The 16,920-nt window shown below is 36.6% G+C and overlaps 1 protein-coding gene across 2 annotated transcripts in view; it reads left to right on the top strand.

Moving 5' to 3' along the window:
* The window catches only part of LOC122790307 (ficolin-2-like), a 272,987-nt gene that overhangs the window by 18,512 nt on the left and 237,555 nt on the right, over positions 1 to 16,920 (top strand). For both annotated transcript variants that reach the window (XM_044057825.1, XM_044057824.1), the window contains exons 3-4: positions 12,666 to 12,719; positions 14,068 to 14,121. In XM_044057825.1, the coding sequence (XP_043913760.1) occupies positions 12,666 to 12,719; positions 14,068 to 14,121 (108 nt within the window). The remainder of the gene's footprint in view (positions 1 to 12,665; positions 12,720 to 14,067; positions 14,122 to 16,920) is intronic.

Here is a 16,920-nt window from a genome sequence, read left to right as displayed (position 1 = left end):
ATCTTTGCCTTATTCTAGAATCAGAGAAGTAAACAGAGCTGGTATGTCAAGCAGCCATTTCATCCATTCAAAGTTTACAGTTTCCTACAGTTTTTCATGTCTTCTCAAGTCACTGTAACTAAAATGAGGCCAACAGGTATATTTATTTAAATACATTTATAAGCTGAAAATATCTGAATTGTGTTCCTGAGAGTGGAATTAAGTAAAAAAAAAAAGTTATATTTGGTTTTGTACATAATTTGTTTTTCACAGCACAATAAATTGATAAAAAGGATATTTCAACTGATAATAACTAAAAGGTCTGTGAAGCAGCAGTTTTGTTCACAGCATAAAAAGCCCCTCAGTTTCTGGAATTCAACTTATGATATGCCTTTTTGGTATTTTTTATTATTTTAATACACTTCAACAAAATGACGCAAAGTAAAATGCTACAAATCATTAACATATTAGGTATCAGTTAACAAATAATTATACAATGAGCTCCCATTAGTATTCCGAAACATGCACGCTGATTGGCCAGCCCAACCAGCGTGCCCATTGTAAATCCCACTTATACTAATGGAAAAAGGTCTGCTCACCCAGACCTTTTCCATTAGTATAAGTCTTCACTTTTTTTGTGTTAGGAGGTAGCAACGGAAGAGCTCCATTGCTGTAATCTTACTATATTAAATGAGTTTAACATAGCGAGATATCTTAAAAAAAAAAAAGCAATGGAGATCTTCCTTTCTCCATTGCCTTTTTAAAGCTGTATTGCTATGTTAAACTCATTTAACATAGCGAGACAGTTTTAAAAAAGGGAACGGAGATCTTCCTTTCTCCATTGCCTTTTTTAAAGCTGTCTCGCTATGTTAAACTCATCTAACATAGCGAGACAGCTTTAAAAAAGGGAACAGAGATCTTCCTTTCTCCATTGCCTTTATTCAACATATCTCGCTATGTTAAACACATTTAACATAGTGAGACAGCTTTAAAAAAGGGAACGGAGATCTTCCTTTCTCCATTGCCTTTATTCAACATATCTCGCTATGTTAAACACATTTAACATAGTGAGACAGCTTTAAAAAAGCAACGGAGATCTTCCTTTCCATTGCCTTTATTCAACATATCTCGCTATGTTAAACTTGTTTAACATAGTGAGACAGCTTTAAAAAAGCAACGGAGATCTTCCTTTCTCCATTGCCTTTTTTAAAGCTGTCTCGCTATGTTAAACTCATCTAACATAGTGAGACAGCTTTAAAAAAGGGAACAGAGATCTTCCTTTCTCCATTGCCTTTTTTCAACATATCTCGCTATGTTAAACTCATTTAATATAGTGAGACAGCTTTAAAAAAGGGAACGGAGATCTTCCTTTCTCCATTGCCTTTATTCAACATATCTCGCTATGTTAAACTCATTTAATATAGTGAGACAGCTTTAAAAAAGGGAACGGAGATCTTCCTTTCTCCATTGCCTTTTTTCAACATATCTCGCTATGTTAAACTCATTTAATATAGTGAGACAGCTTTAAAAAAGGGAACGGAGATCTTCCTTTCTCCATTGCCTTTTTTCAACATATCTCGCTATGTTAAACTCATTTAATATAGTGAGACAGCTTTAAAAAGGGAACGGAGATCTTCCTTTCTCCATTGCCTTTTTTCAACATATCTCGCTATGTTAAACTCATTTAATATAGTGAGACAGCTTTAAAAAAGGGAACGGAGATCTTCCTTTCTCCATTGCTTTTTTTCAACATATCTCGCTATGTTAAACTCATTTAATATAGTGAGACAGCTTTAAAAAAGGGAACGGAGATCTTCCTTTCTCCATTGCCTTTTTCAACATATCTCGCTATGTTAAACTCATTTAATATAGTGAGACAGCTTTAAAAAGGGAACGGAGATCTTCCTTTCTCCATTGCCTTTTTCAACATATCTCGCTATGTTAAACTCATTTAATATAGTGAGACAGCTTTAAAAAGGAACGGAGATCTTCCTTTCTCCATTGCCTTTTTCAACATATCTCGCTATGTTAAACTCATTTAATATAGTGAGACAGCTTTAAAAAGGAACGGAGATCTTCCTTTCTCCATTGCCTTTTTTCAACATATCTCGCTATGTTAAACTCATTTAATATAGTGAGACAGCTTTAAAAAAGGGAACGGAGATCTTCCTTTCTCCATTGCCTTTATTCAACATATCTCGCTATGTTAAACTCATTTAATATAGTGAGACAGCTTTAAAAAAGGGAACAGAGATCTTCCTTTCTCCATTGCCTTTTTTAAAGCTGTCTCGCTATGTTAAACTCATTTAATATAGTGAGACAGCTTTAAAAAAGGGAACGGAGATCTTCCTTTCTCCATTGCTTTTTTTCAACATATCTCGCTATGTTAAACTCATTTAATATAGTGAGACAGCTTTAAAAAAGGGAACAGAGATCTTCCTTTCTCCATTGCCTTTTTTCAACATATCTCGCTATGTTAAACTCATTTAACATAGTGAGACAGCTTTAAAAAAGCAACGGAGATCTTCCTTTCTCCATTGCTTTTTTTCAACATATCTCGCTATGTTAAACTCATTTAATATAGTGAGACAGCTTTAAAAAAGGGAACGGAGATCTTCCTTTCTCCATTGCTTTTTTTCAACATATCTCGCTATGTTAAACTCATTTAATATAGTGAGACAGCTTTAAAAAGGAACGGAGATCTTCCTTTCTCCATTGCTTTTTCAACATATCTCGCTATGTTAAACTCATTTAATATAGTGAGACAGCTTTAAAAAGGAACGGAGATCTTCCTTTCTCCATTGCTTTTTCAACATATCTCGCTATGTTAAACTCATTTAATATAGTGAGACAGCTTTAAAAAGGGAACGGAGATCTTCCTTTCTCCATTGCTTTTTAAACATATCTCGCTATGTTAAACTCATTTAATATAGTGAGACAGCTTTAAAAAAGGGAACAGAGATCTTCCTTTCTCCATTGCCTTTATTCAACATATCTCGCTATGTTAAACTCATTTAATATAGTGAGACAGCTTTAAAAAAGGGAACGGAGATCTTCCTTTCTCCATTGCCTTTTTTAAAGCTGTCTCGCTATGTTAAACTCATTTAATATAGTGAGACAGCTTTAAAAAAGGGAACGGAGATCTTCCTTTCTCCATTGCTTTTTTTCAACATATCTCGCTATGTTAAACTCATTTAATATAGTGAGACAGCTTTAAAAAAGGGAACGGAGATCTTCCTTTCTCCATTGCCTTTTTTCAACATATCTCGCTATGTTAAACTCATTTAATATAGTGAGACAGCTTTAAAAAAGGGAACGGAGATCTTCCTTTCTCCATTGCTTTTTTTCAACATATCTCGCTATGTTAAACTCATTTAATATAGTGAGACAGCTTTAAAAAAGGGAACAGAGATCTTCCTTTCTCCATTGCCTTTTTTAAAGCTGTCTCGCTATGTTAAACTCATCTAACATAGTGAGACAGCTTTAAAAAAGGGAACGGAGATCTTCCTTTCTCCATTGCTTTTTTTCAACATATCTCGCTATGTTAAACTCATTTAACATAGTGAGACAGCTTTAAAAAAGGGAACGGAGATCTTCCTTTCTCCATTGCCTTTTTTAAAGCTGTCTCGCTATGTTAAACTCATTTAATATAGTGAGACAGCTTTAAAAAAGGGAACGGAGATCTTCCTTTCTCCATTGCCTTTATTCAACATATCTCGCTATGTTAAACTCATTTAATATAGTGAGACAGCTTTAAAAAAGGGAACGGAGATCTTCCTTTCTCCATTGCCTTTTTTCAACATATCTCGCTATGTTAAACTCATTTAATATAGTGAGACAGCTTTAAAAAAGGGAACGGAGATCTTCCTTTCTCCATTGCTTTTTTTCAACATATCTCGCTATGTTAAACTCATTTAATATAGTGAGACAGCTTTAAAAAAGGGAACGGAGATCTTCCTTTCTCCATTGCCTTTTTTCAACATATCTCGCTATGTTAAACTCATTTAATATAGTGAGACAGCTTTAAAAAAGGGAACGGAGATCTTCCTTTCTCCATTGCCTTTTTTCAACATATCTCGCTATGTTAAACTCATTTAACATAGTGAGACAGCTTTAAAAAAGCAACGGAGATCTTCCTTTCTCCATTGCTTTTTTTCAACATATCTCGCTATGTTAAACTCATTTAATATAGTGAGACAGCTTTAAAAAAGGGAACAGAGATCTTCCTTTCTCCATTGCTTTTTTTCAACATATCTCGCTATGTTAAACTCATTTAATATAGTGAGACAGCTTTAAAAAAGGGAACGGAGATCTTCCTTTCTCCATTGCTTTTTTTCAACATATCTCGCTATGTTAAACTTGTTTAACATAGTGAGACAGCTTTAAAAAAGCAACGGAGATCTTCCTTTCTCCATTGCCTTTTTTAAAGCTGTCTCGCTATGTTAAACTCATCTAACATAGTGAGACAGCTTTAAAAAAGGGAACGGAGATCTTCCTTTCTCCATTGCTTTTTTTCAACATATCTCGCTATGTTAAACTCGTTTAACATAGTGAGACAGCTTTAAAAAAGGGAACGGAGATCTTCCTTTCTCGATTGCTTTTTTTCAACATATCTCGCTATGTTAAACTCATTTAATATAGTGAGACAGCTTTAAAAAAGCAACGGAGATCTTCCTTTCTCCGTTACTTCCTCTACACACAGCTCTGATGTGCTGCGTAAGCATATGCATGCACAGTGCATCAGAACTGCCCCAGGACAGCTGCAGAAGGGCAGCACGGAGGCATTATACAATGCCATTATTTAAGAAAATTAAGTATTTTATTTCTTAAATAATGTCATTGTATAATAGCAATAACCCACTTCTGGATGTGGGTAATGCTGGTTTTACCCAAGGTTGTCTTTGTTTGGTCACTCGGGCTTCGCCCTCGTGACCAAACCATACCAACCGTGTGTAAATCCAGCATTACCCACATCCAGGCATGGGTTATTGCTTAATTATACAGTTAAACCAAACAAACTAGATTCAAATATTTTAAAACTGTTTGCCTACAAACTACTGTACATGTATTAGGAAATAATATAGCAATTTTTAATTTATAGTTGTCTTACATGTTTATATCTCTCGTATAAAAATATGCACCACCAAATTATGACAATCGTACATACGACTTCTAGGATGTTTTCATATTTCATTTTTTCAGCAAGAATTTCTGAGCTGAAATATCCTCATTTCAGAACATTGTGGTGGTGCTGCGGTAGCTTTGTTGCCTTACAGTAAAACGTTGTCCTGTTCGATTCTCAGCTGTAGCGTCTTCTGGGTGGAGACATGCGTGAATGGGTGTACCTTCATTGAATGTTGCGCGTCAGTGCTGTCAACTCAGCACGTAAAAATCTACTGCCAATCATTAGCGGAACGGAGTTCCGCTGTGGCGACCCCTAACTGGGAAAAGTCAAAAGACACAACATTCCTGTATGAAGGATAATGTAACAAATTAACTGTTTACATATGTTTCTGATTACTCTAAATGACATATTTTTTAAGTTTAGCTTTATGCAAACAATTTAAGTTAAGGAAAGAGGAGGTGACACTCTACTGAGACTGAATGTATAGACTGATGCCTAGATTACCAGGCAACAGTCCATACATTCATTGCCAGGTTTTAATACAATTGCTAGTTTAAATCCTGTTTTGAAAAAAAAAAAAAAACAGCTGAACTTAAATAACATTGAACGTATCTTAAATATTTGTTTTAAGAAAGTTAGTTTTTATGGAATATTTAATGAAATTATCTAGTTTTTACAGCCAGGATCACATGATGGGTACTGTGAATTGTCTGTTAATAAGATATTATGCCAGTTTAAACAATGGTAGTTCTTTATATAAGGATTTAGCCTCTGGTAAAGTGTTCTATATAAATGTGAAAATTTAAGCACTTTAAGTGAAATTATTTCTGTGGATAGGACTCTTTCATGTATGCATTTTGGGTTCTACTGTAAGAGAAACCAAAGAGTTTCACCCATACTTGGCACATGCTTTTTGGTTCTTGGTTTACTATAAGATACTGGTGAGCCCATTTGGCTGCTGATACTGATTGTGTCTTCTGCTTGAGTTTGCATTATGTGCTTATAAATAACATACAGTTTTTGCTATGAAATCAAGTCACACAGTACTTTGTATGAAGCAAATGTGGCTTCAACTGTTATCTGCACCAAAATTTTCTCCAGGTTGGCTATGAAGTATGTATTATAGCAATAACCCATGGCCGGTGTGGGTAATGCTGGATTTACCCATGGTTAGTGCGGTTTGATCATGAGAGTGAAGCCCAAGTGATCAAACAAAGCCATCTGTCGATAAATCCAGCATTACTCAAACCCAGCCATGGGTTATTGCTATTATATAATGACATTATTTAACATAAAAGTCACTTACTTTTCTTAAATAATGTCTTTGTATATATAACAGTGCCATGGTGTTCTGCTTTTTTCCTGGTATCAGGCTTTCTTGATGTACTATGCATGTGTATAGGACTTAATGTTCCCAAAATTATGTAGTACATCAGGGTCTATATTATATCCTCGAATGGACAGAATGTTGACAACCTTGTCATCGAAACATATGTGTCGAACATCCACTTCAGTGAATGGCCACATCATTGATTTCTTTCCAAGGGAAAGAAATAGGTAGGCCAAATATGAACGACACATCCCCATACCTAAATATACCCCCATACCTAAATATACTAACTCCAAGATCGCACTACATTGGGGAAAAGGGTGGATTTAAAACAATGGCCAACCAATTTCTTTCCCTTGGAAGGAAATCGATGATGTAGCCGTTCGCTGTGGGTATATGCTTGACTTTACAACTGGTACGCTGGTTGGGCTGACCAATCATTGTGCATGTTTTTGAATGTTAATGGCCAGTTATTGTATAATTTGGATTTTACAATTTTTAACAAAACCTGTTTAATGTAAATAAATACTCGATAGTGTTATTTCATTTTCTCAACTTAGCCATAGCTCTGCCTATCCATCCCTCCATACATATGTTCATCCATTCATCCAAATGCCTAAAAGTCAGTTTTGAAAGACAAAAATTAAAGCATATGATGAATATTCCCAAAAAACAATATCAGCAAAAAACAAACAAACAAAAAAACTTGATAATTAATCAGAAAATTGTGTCATTTTAAGGAACACTAGAAGATGGTGAGTTAGCATTTATAAAGTCAAGTTAGCCTTTGACATTTTTACCATTTGTGGTGTAGTTCAGCTATTCTATTGATTGATATATATCATAGTTATTAGGGAACGTGGAATAATTAGATATGAAGTGGTAACTGAACTTGATAAAGCTACCTTGGACTTCAGTGAGCTCAAACTGTGGGTCATAGTGTATTTATCAAGAGATGATTGAGTCTCTGCTAAGCACTGATAACCCTTTCTACAGTTGATCGTAATCCTGAATGCATGGTAGATGCTAAACACCAGTTCTGAGAGAGTACTGTGATTGCATTAAAACCACTACTCATGCATGGATATATTGAAGTATCAGCAGGTCGTCAATTTCAGGCATTTAGTTGTACAGACTCCTGCATTGACTAAGGCCACATTAATGTGATCTGAATAGGAATTTGCTGAGCTGGAGTGTCTAGGAGAGTGGCTTTGCCTAAACAGGCACTTTAGGAGTACAGCATAGGTTGTAACGAAAATGTGAAAGCCCTGGAAAGAGATGCAGATCATTTGTGAAAAACCTATAAGGTATGTCAGCCATCTCATCCTATACTAACATATACTGAATCCCCTTAGAATGACAGCTTCATAGCCAGTTGCCTTGTCTTTGATTCTGTGCATCTTTCTGGGTGATGGTTAGATGCCATTAAAGATAATTGCCTTACCTGCTTTGGACACAGAGCTGGATTCATCATATCATTATGCATGTCCCTGTAGGTAGAGCACCTACGGACATCATTCACTCTACATGTGCCATTATAAGGTCAAAATTGTATGTGAAGGCTCTCGTTACATTATGGATCCTGATGACTGGAAGACATCTAAACATTTAACTGTTCTTATTCAGCCAAGCGTGCATGATGATTGTGGGCCTTATAAGAGAGTCATCGGTGATAAGACACTACCAAGGATATGGGCAGGCTCTGTGGACCTTTCCAGCTTGGGGTCAGCACCCTCGAGACTCATGAATATAGGTACATGGTAAAGGTGGAAGTGTTATGGCATGACCTAATAGCTGCATTTATTTGTTCTTTGTTTAGGAGGATCTTTGCCTAAGAGGTTCAGGATTAGACTCTTAAAAACTGAAAGTAAGATCAAAGCCTGAATTTGATTCACCTAGTAACACTAATGTATACAGACAAGTTCAATGTAGCTTTAAATGAGACCACACTCTCAGTGCTAGGTAACTAGTTAACCACTACTGAGCATTCCTGCATAAGGAATTAAATACACATTTAGATAAAAATGGCTGAAGTTGAGTGTGACATAGGCTTGGAATACATCAGGATTGAGGGTTCTAGTCAGTTTTGCCTGATTGATAATGGATATCATGGATTCAGTGAGACAGGCCATTAAAACAGTATTTCTGTACCTGCCATTAAAAATATGCTGAGGGTGCAACATGAAATAGTACTTGCTTTGACATTCAAAGATCAGGGATGGGACAGTCTTCTTCAAACCTTACCCGGGACAGTAGAGATGGTGACAGGAACTGACCAACCAAGTTTTTTCCTCAGAATGCTGTAGGTCTTCAGCTGATCATTTATAGTCTATATCAGAACCCTGAAATTTAGGATGAACTATGCATTGCTGTCATTTTATTAAATTCATACTTTGTATTCTGAAGTACTGCTATATATTTCTTTGTTCATATACTGATTTTGCTGTCAGAAAATGATCGATTTTCATCAGTCCACCAACATATTTTTCTAAATAAATACCTACTTATAAAAATGATCTGCTTTACTTTCCTGTTTTGCATTTTCATTGCATTTGCATGACAGCAGAAGCAGTAAATTGACTGTTTAGTTTGTGTTTTTATTGTTTCTTTCCTGTTTTTCACATCACCTCTTTTTTTAGCCCCTCTCCCAAGTTTCATAGTTCGCTGCATGGGTCAACAGTCCCTTGTTTGAAGTATTTTTGCTGACCCAATGAGTAGTTTCTGCATTCAGTGTGCTGTCTGTGCTTTCCCCTTCCCCCTCTGTCCTTTCTGTTCAGGACAATCACGTCAAAGGTCTCTGAAATGATCTTTATGTTTTTATTATAGCTTTCCTGTTTCTCTCCTGGTCTTAAGTCAAAACTTCTTTTATCTCTTCTAGTCTCTGTTTTAACATTTTCCTCTCAATCGCATACACCCTTCTGTTGGCTTTCTTTTGGACTTCAACCAGCAACCTTATATGCCTTTCCTTCTGTGGCATCTGGAACTACACATAATAGAATGTTGTGACCTGAGTAGGGTCCAGTACAGTGGAAGCATTACTTCTTTTCTTCTGGATTCTAACTCTTCCCAAGTATATCCTGCCCATTGCTCTGAGGATACACCCCTGAGAATATACCCCAGCATTCTGTTTGTTGCTGCTACTATCTTCTTACTTTATTCTTGGGATCCAGTCTAGTCCAAGTGTGATTAAAATCCCCAGGTCATTTTCCTGCTCAGTTTTCATCAGTTCCACTCACTTCCTGCTGATAGTTCACAGCTGGGTTGCCGTGGTGCAGATGTAGTAGTCTGCATTTGTCTCCACAGAACCACGACACCTTTAGCCCACTTAATATTTCCTTAGAATCTTTCTTCTCCACTGCTGCCCTTATTAGCAGAGAGACTGATCTTATTGTTTATTCCCTCATGTGTGTCTGAAACAAACACACTGAAGAATAACGGACCCAGGACAAACCCGGGAAGTAATCCAGTAATCAGTTTCCTTATTCCTGATATTCCACTCTCTCCATACCCATTTGCCCTACCATTCATCCATGCAGCTATCTAGCTCCTGAGTCTGCATCCTACCCTGCAGCCTCCCTAACAGCCACCAGTGTAGGACTAAAACAATGGCAGTACACAAGTTCAGGTAGAACACATCCTAACAGTAATTCACTGTCTAGTTCCTCTGCAACTCAGTCATAAAAACCGATACATTTTTTTTACCCCCATATTCTGACTATGAACCTATAACAGTTGCAGGCCTAGAGGTTGGTGTTCATCAGGAAAACAAGCAGCTTTTCCTGCAGGATTCTTTGCATAACTTTCCCTGTCACTACTGTTTTGCTTAAACAATTGTACTTCTCTGAATTTGTCCTACTTCCATTAATACAGTGGTACCACAGTTGCTGTCTTCCAGTATTCAGTGACTTTCACAGTGGCCATTATAACTTAATGGAAACTTCTATCATGTGTATCTGTCAGCTGACTGGCCAGATTCCTAAGGACCCTGGGAAGCAAGTCATCTGATCCTTGTGCTTTATCTGTCCTTAGGATGTCCATTTCCCTCTCAGCATCCTCTGTGTCTGTGCTGCTGTCTCTCCCCTGTTCTCTACACTCTGCTCTGCCAACATTCCAGCTTGGCACTCTACCCTTGCTTTCCTTTGCAACTGCTGAACAGGCTATTGTTTATTACTGTCTTCTGTGATGTCTTTCCTATCATTACTCATCATACCCAAGTCAATCCTTCCTTCTGCATTAGTTTTATTCTCACAGTTATGAAGATAATCTGTGGCTCCATGTTTAGTACTTATGGCATTCAGCACTGCTTTGCGGTGCTATTCCCTTTCTTTTTTTTAACAAGAAACATCTTTATTAAATTATCACTTATGACATAGGCAATCATACATTTATATAAATAAAAACAAACCATACTGACATATTTTTAATTGCAAACATTATACATCACTTATAATCTGTCCAGTCATTGTCAGCCAAACATTACATAGTTCATTCAAATCCTATTCTTCTTTTAAACTCCATTCCTCCTCCAAAATGTTATTCTACATTTATTGTTACCATAATTCCCATTTTTTCTGTGTAATTTGCTCCTACCCTTTTCTAAAGATCCCACTTCTGGTAATTTTATCTCTGTCAGTATATTCACTACTTCCAGAACAGTCATTTTAGACTTTGATTTCCATTTTCTAGTAATTGCTTTTTGGCAGGCACCCTAATTAGACTCATCAAAGCCTTATTGTGTCTAGGCAATTCCAATTCTATATCACAGCTCAAAAAATAATTTCCTTAGTTACACCTTGCTCACCCAGTATTTCTGCTATAGTAGTCTGCAGGGAATTTTTTAAATCTACCAACTCATTACAGTCCCAAAAATATGTTCCCAGTTACCCCTTTCTTCCCAATCATACCTTCGATATTTGCTATATACCTTGGAAAAAAAAATCATTGGAGTCTACTTCCAAGCAAAGGTCCTAAATCTTCTAGACTTTGTTGCATATTTGGAAGACATACATATATCCCTCCATTGTTTCTATATGAATTGCTTATCCAATCTCTCTTCCCAATCCTTTCTAACCCCCTGTGAGTCACTGATTCTTATAGTTATCATGCAATATTTTATATGCTCTACTAATTATCCCTTTTTAACAGCAGCCTCTGTTCTAGATTTTACTGAAACTTCTACCACTGCTGGTCTTTTGCTTAGGATCCCTCTATTTCTTTCTCTTTGCCTATACTCTGATATCATTCCTTGATAGCGAAGGCAATTTCTAGCTTGCAGTCCAAATAAATTACTGGCCTCTTCCCATTCTATTACCTTTTCCTCTCTAGCTACTTCATCTCAATACCTTGGTTCCTCTGCCAGCCCCCTCTTGCTTATTGTCTGTATCCCTAGTTGCAGTGTTCCCTATCAGCAGAGTCTCTCATTTCTCTAGTCCTGTGTTGGCTTATTTCTTAGAATACTTTCTGCTTCTTTACGAATGCAATATTCTATATGGTTATTGCTATTCTCCTTAAGGATCTGCATCCAAAATCCCCATCTCACCTGTTTCTTGAACTCCCTCCCATTTTGACATCATCCCTTTCCACTTTGAATTATAGCTTTCTGCTTATGCTATGCATAGGAGCCTTAACTGTGTAGCTTTGACATACCCATTCAAATGAGGTAATCCCAGACCACCTTGTTCTATTGGAAGAATTGGTTTATCCCACTAGACTCTTGCCATCTTCCCCTCACAGATAAAATCCTTCATCTCTTTTTTAATTGCTATCAACAACTTCTTCTCTAGTTGATAAAATATGCTTAATGTGTTTATAAAACTAAAGATACTAGAAACATTTTGACTGCTTGTATTTTGCTATCCACATCCGCATCCATAAAACAGAGTTTCCAATTTCTTTGTTTTTTGTATTATCTTTTGTTTAGTCTCTTCCCACATATCATTAGCTGCCACAACAGAATAATGTTTAACCTATACTCCTAGGTACTTCATTTTATCATGTCCCCATAAATATGGAGTGCTTTTTCATTTCTTGGATGAAAATGTGAGAAGCAAACAGCTGAAGAAGGGGTTTACAAAATAGATTTCTATTACTGAATATTTTCAGCCTTTTCTTCCTCTAATTAATAGCATCATGTGATGGATTTTGAGAGCAAGTGAATATATATTTGAATGTATGTTGATAAAGGGAAGGTGGTTGCAAAATAGTTGTTGAATATACTTCTTTGCTTTGCAGGTGAAAAAGGTGCTGTCGGGACTCCTGGGAAGATAGGGCCAGCAGGTGAAAAAGGTAATTTGGAGTCTCATATTGCATAACTGTCAAAAACATTTCTCTAATTTCTAGCATTTTTGAAGAATAAAGGAAACAGATTTATTTGCAGTTCATACTTTCATTTTACATTCAGTATTGCTTGACCTCCTATTTTGCTGATGCCAGCATTTTTAGTGCTGTATTTCATTTTCAAACCATGCCTGTTATGTCATACAGTTGGCATATAACACTTCACTTCCCACATTGTGCACAGTATTCTATCTTACTGAAAAAGTCTTCATATTAGAAAGACTTCTAAATGCCCCCAACTGCCATGGGTGTTGTATAAGTTTTGAAACACAAGTATGGGTATTTAGAAGTTATTAGAAGTAACTCTTGAAACATCAGGTGGAACAGACCAGGATACGTGCTTGCTAGATCAAATACCAATACACACACAATATACACACATGCACATGAGTATGAACACACACACACACACACACACACACACACACACACACACACACACACACACACACACACACACACACACACACTTGCATGTATAAGCACAGATAACCACACACACAAATGTGTGAGCAAGTGCTTGCTTGGTTGCCTACTTCCCTGCAGACTTACATGTGCACATACATACACACAGACACATTGATCTTACTGATGCATGGGTCTGTTTCTAAATTTTGAACTTTCAAAATATCAACTTTCTTATGGTCGAGACCATAAGATTGAAGTTTTGAAACTTTGAACCATTTAAATGGAGATCACCATACAGCACGGAATGATATATTTATAATTTTCCTCACTGGAGTGCAATCTTGGAGCTGGTATATTTAATTAGCAGGTGGTATGAGGGTGTAGGGGGGGAGCTTGCCCCCTGCAAAAAATGTAAAAAAAAGAAAAAAAGTTTTTTTTTTTTGTTTTATTTTTTTTTTATTTAAATTTCAAAGTTTCCAAACATCGATCTTATGGTCTTAACCAGAAGAAAGATGACATTTTGAAAGTTCAAAATTTAGAAGTAGACCCATATACATGCATGCATGCATGTATACACATATGCATGTACATGCATAGAAACATACACATATGCACACACACTAAAAAAAAACACCCAAATACAAGCAGTCACCTCCAAAACACAGTAACAGTAGCAGGGCACAGTATGATTACAAAGATGATTGTTCCACTCCCTAAGAGAAAAAAACCTAGTTTGAAAGACCTTTAGAATTCTCCACTCTTATTGATTGTATAACACTCATTTCTACCATTAGATGCAGAGACATATGTATGAGGGTGCTGTGGTTTAATTTTTTTCTTTGGATTTAAAACTACAAAATCCACTGAACCAGACTGATTTATTTTAAAGGTGAGAAAGGCAACATGGGAAATCCTGGACCACAAGGACCACCAGGTGAAAAAGGTAATAACATCTACTAAGTCCTAAAGTTTATCATCAGTACTAAACTGAATATTCTAGTCTATGATAATTTGCCATCAAGAGCAGTTTGCAAAGCTTTTTTTTCAGTACCATTACATTTGTTGGACTTTATATCTCTTCGATGTACTCAACTTTAAACATTCCTCCAGAAAATCTTAGGTTTTGCTTCACAGTTTGCTTACATGAATTTCAATAGCTCTCTTATTTTTTTAAACACACATCTATTTGACTTATTATCTTATTATATTAACCTAGTGGATGTGATTATTACAAGCACCACTTCACTTTTAAGTCCCAGAGCATTCTCAACATATGGAAAGGTGATATCGTGGAAAGGTGTCATATTTTTCTTTGCTTTTCTTTTCCTATCATTTCAGTACTTGCAAGGGGAGCATAGGTAAAGCCAACCATTCTGCATGTAACTCAACAATGTATAATGTTGAGACTCTCTCAGAAAGAAATGACTGCTGTCAGAGGCTAGTATATATCGCTAGTTGTTGAACCTAATGCTGAGAGTATGGATTGCACACAGCACAGCTTATGACAGCATTATCCATCTGAGACAATGTTTGATTTCATGGTACATGAGTTGAGAAATGCGGCTACATTTATTAAATGGGATTAGTGGCTACCTCTTGATAGAGGTACCAAGGAAGCCATTGTTTAAACACAAGATGGAATGAAGGGCAACAGTATCAGGCTGTGAAGGCAAAAATAACATTTTTTGCTACTTTTCTGAAGGATGGTCCTATATATTTCTCCACAGTCTAGACCTGGATTTTAAGAATGGCACCAGTATTAATTTTTATTTGTTGAAATGCATTCAAGGACTGTTAACTGAAATAATGACATTATATCCTCCAACACACAAGTACAGTTCCATGACCTAATTATATTAACTTCAAGGCAGCACAGCAGGGAAGCAAAGGGGAATATTCAATTTGGTATAAAAACAGAGTCTTTCTTTTTCTTGAATGCTATGTGCTCAAGGACAAACAACTGTTAATTAAACATTCAACTTGATATATTTTATTTTGTATATAGGCAGTTCAGTAAGCAGACATTCAACAGACCTCTTTCCAACAAATGACTACAGATGTTACTACAAATTTGTCCAGAAATGCCATTTTTATTTACAACAGAAAATGTACCAGAATACTACTTCCTTGCATGTGTAGTATGCTGAAACGTTGAAATGAAGATAGCACAAATAGGTGTTCTGCACCTTTACTACATGTTATGAAATTAAGAGAACGTGAAGTAAAAATGTGTTGTAGAAAACTTGTTCTCAACCTTAAAGTGCATAGGCACATAACAATTCTGTTACCAAAACTGAATGTATATTTGTGACATGTCACGTAGCATGTAGTAATGGCAAGAATGGCTTTGTAAGGAAAGTGCAATAAGAAGGCCTTTCTAGAAGTGCACATTAGCAAGCCTTTACAGCAGAAAATGTCACTAGATTAGTTCACATAGAAATTCTCACATGCCCACAGAAAGAATCCTCTGCCACAAGTTTTAGGCTTACAAAGGCCCTTGTGGTTGTTAGCCTAGTAAGCATTTATAAACCCATGAACCTATGTCAGAAAATTCTGGCTGACCAAGTTCATAGATGATTGCAAACTGGCAGTAGTCAGTGAATCCCCCAAAGACAAAATCACACTTCAGGAAGATCTAACACAAACTCTTGGTACCAAATTCATGGCTTAAAACTGAATGTCAGGAAATGCACTATAGAACCTTTGAGGGAATTGGTCACTCCGGGTTACTACATATTCAGTAAAACATCCCTAAAAGTTGATTCACTAGTAAGGGATCTGGAAACTAATGTAGATAGTAACCTAGCCTTTGACCAACATGTGTCCATGGTAGTAAAAAATCCTTCTGTGTTGTTCAGCTTACAAGTAAGGCCATGGCATCTAGGTCTAGAGAGGTCATCGTACTACTGTACTTGTCCCTCATCAGATGCATCACAGAGTATTGTCGCTCGTCTCTGTCTAACACAGATGACAAGCAGGCAAGGTATTACATTTAGATGCTTTAATAGATAGAAACACATCAGGATGGATAACAGCATGATAAAATACAAACAAGCTAGTTAACAGACATACCTTACATACATACATGCTTACATTTCAACAGCTTACTACAAAATGGCAGTCTAGCTTGCACGTGATCAGTGTTTATACACTTGTGCAAGCCCTTGGATAGCTTCTTAAAGTTACATACACACACATTGATCTACGTCCTCCCTCTTAAAAAGACTGGGATTTGTAAAACAATATTAGAGTTAGACATGCAATACTATAGACATTAGAAACAAAACACAGTGTTCATGTCCAAATTGCTTCATATCTGTTACAGGGTTTAGAGATGTGACCATATCTTGTAACATAACAATTTGGACCAAATTTAGCAACAGGGGCAGCTTGCAATGCACAAGTCGTATCAGGAACTTCTGGATTCATCACAGGAACAGGAATGTCCTCTGAAACCTCCTCTGGAATTGTAACACTGGGCAACTTACTCGCTCTGAGATAAAGAGTCTTTATCACAGGCTATGTGCTGTGGTATAGGCTCGGACAGCAGTCTCAAATGTTTCTGATTCTGTCTAAAGACTGCTCCTTGTGATTCCACAATGTATAATCTTGGGTCTGGGCAAATATTCTTCATGACACCAATCTGATCATAACCTTTGGACATGGAAATCCTTACCACTTCTCCTTCTCATAATGGATTGAGCGGTTTGCTGGTTTTATCGTAGTAGGATGTCTGGGTTAA

Source organism: Protopterus annectens, chromosome 16.part0 (assembly GCF_019279795.1).
Source record: "Protopterus annectens isolate FY-2018-M chromosome 16.part0, PAN1.0, whole genome shotgun sequence".
Taxonomy (NCBI): domain Eukaryota; kingdom Metazoa; phylum Chordata; order Ceratodontiformes; family Protopteridae; genus Protopterus; species Protopterus annectens.
The sequence above is the reverse complement of the archived record's forward strand: the minus strand, read 5'-3'. Positions and strand labels throughout refer to the sequence as shown.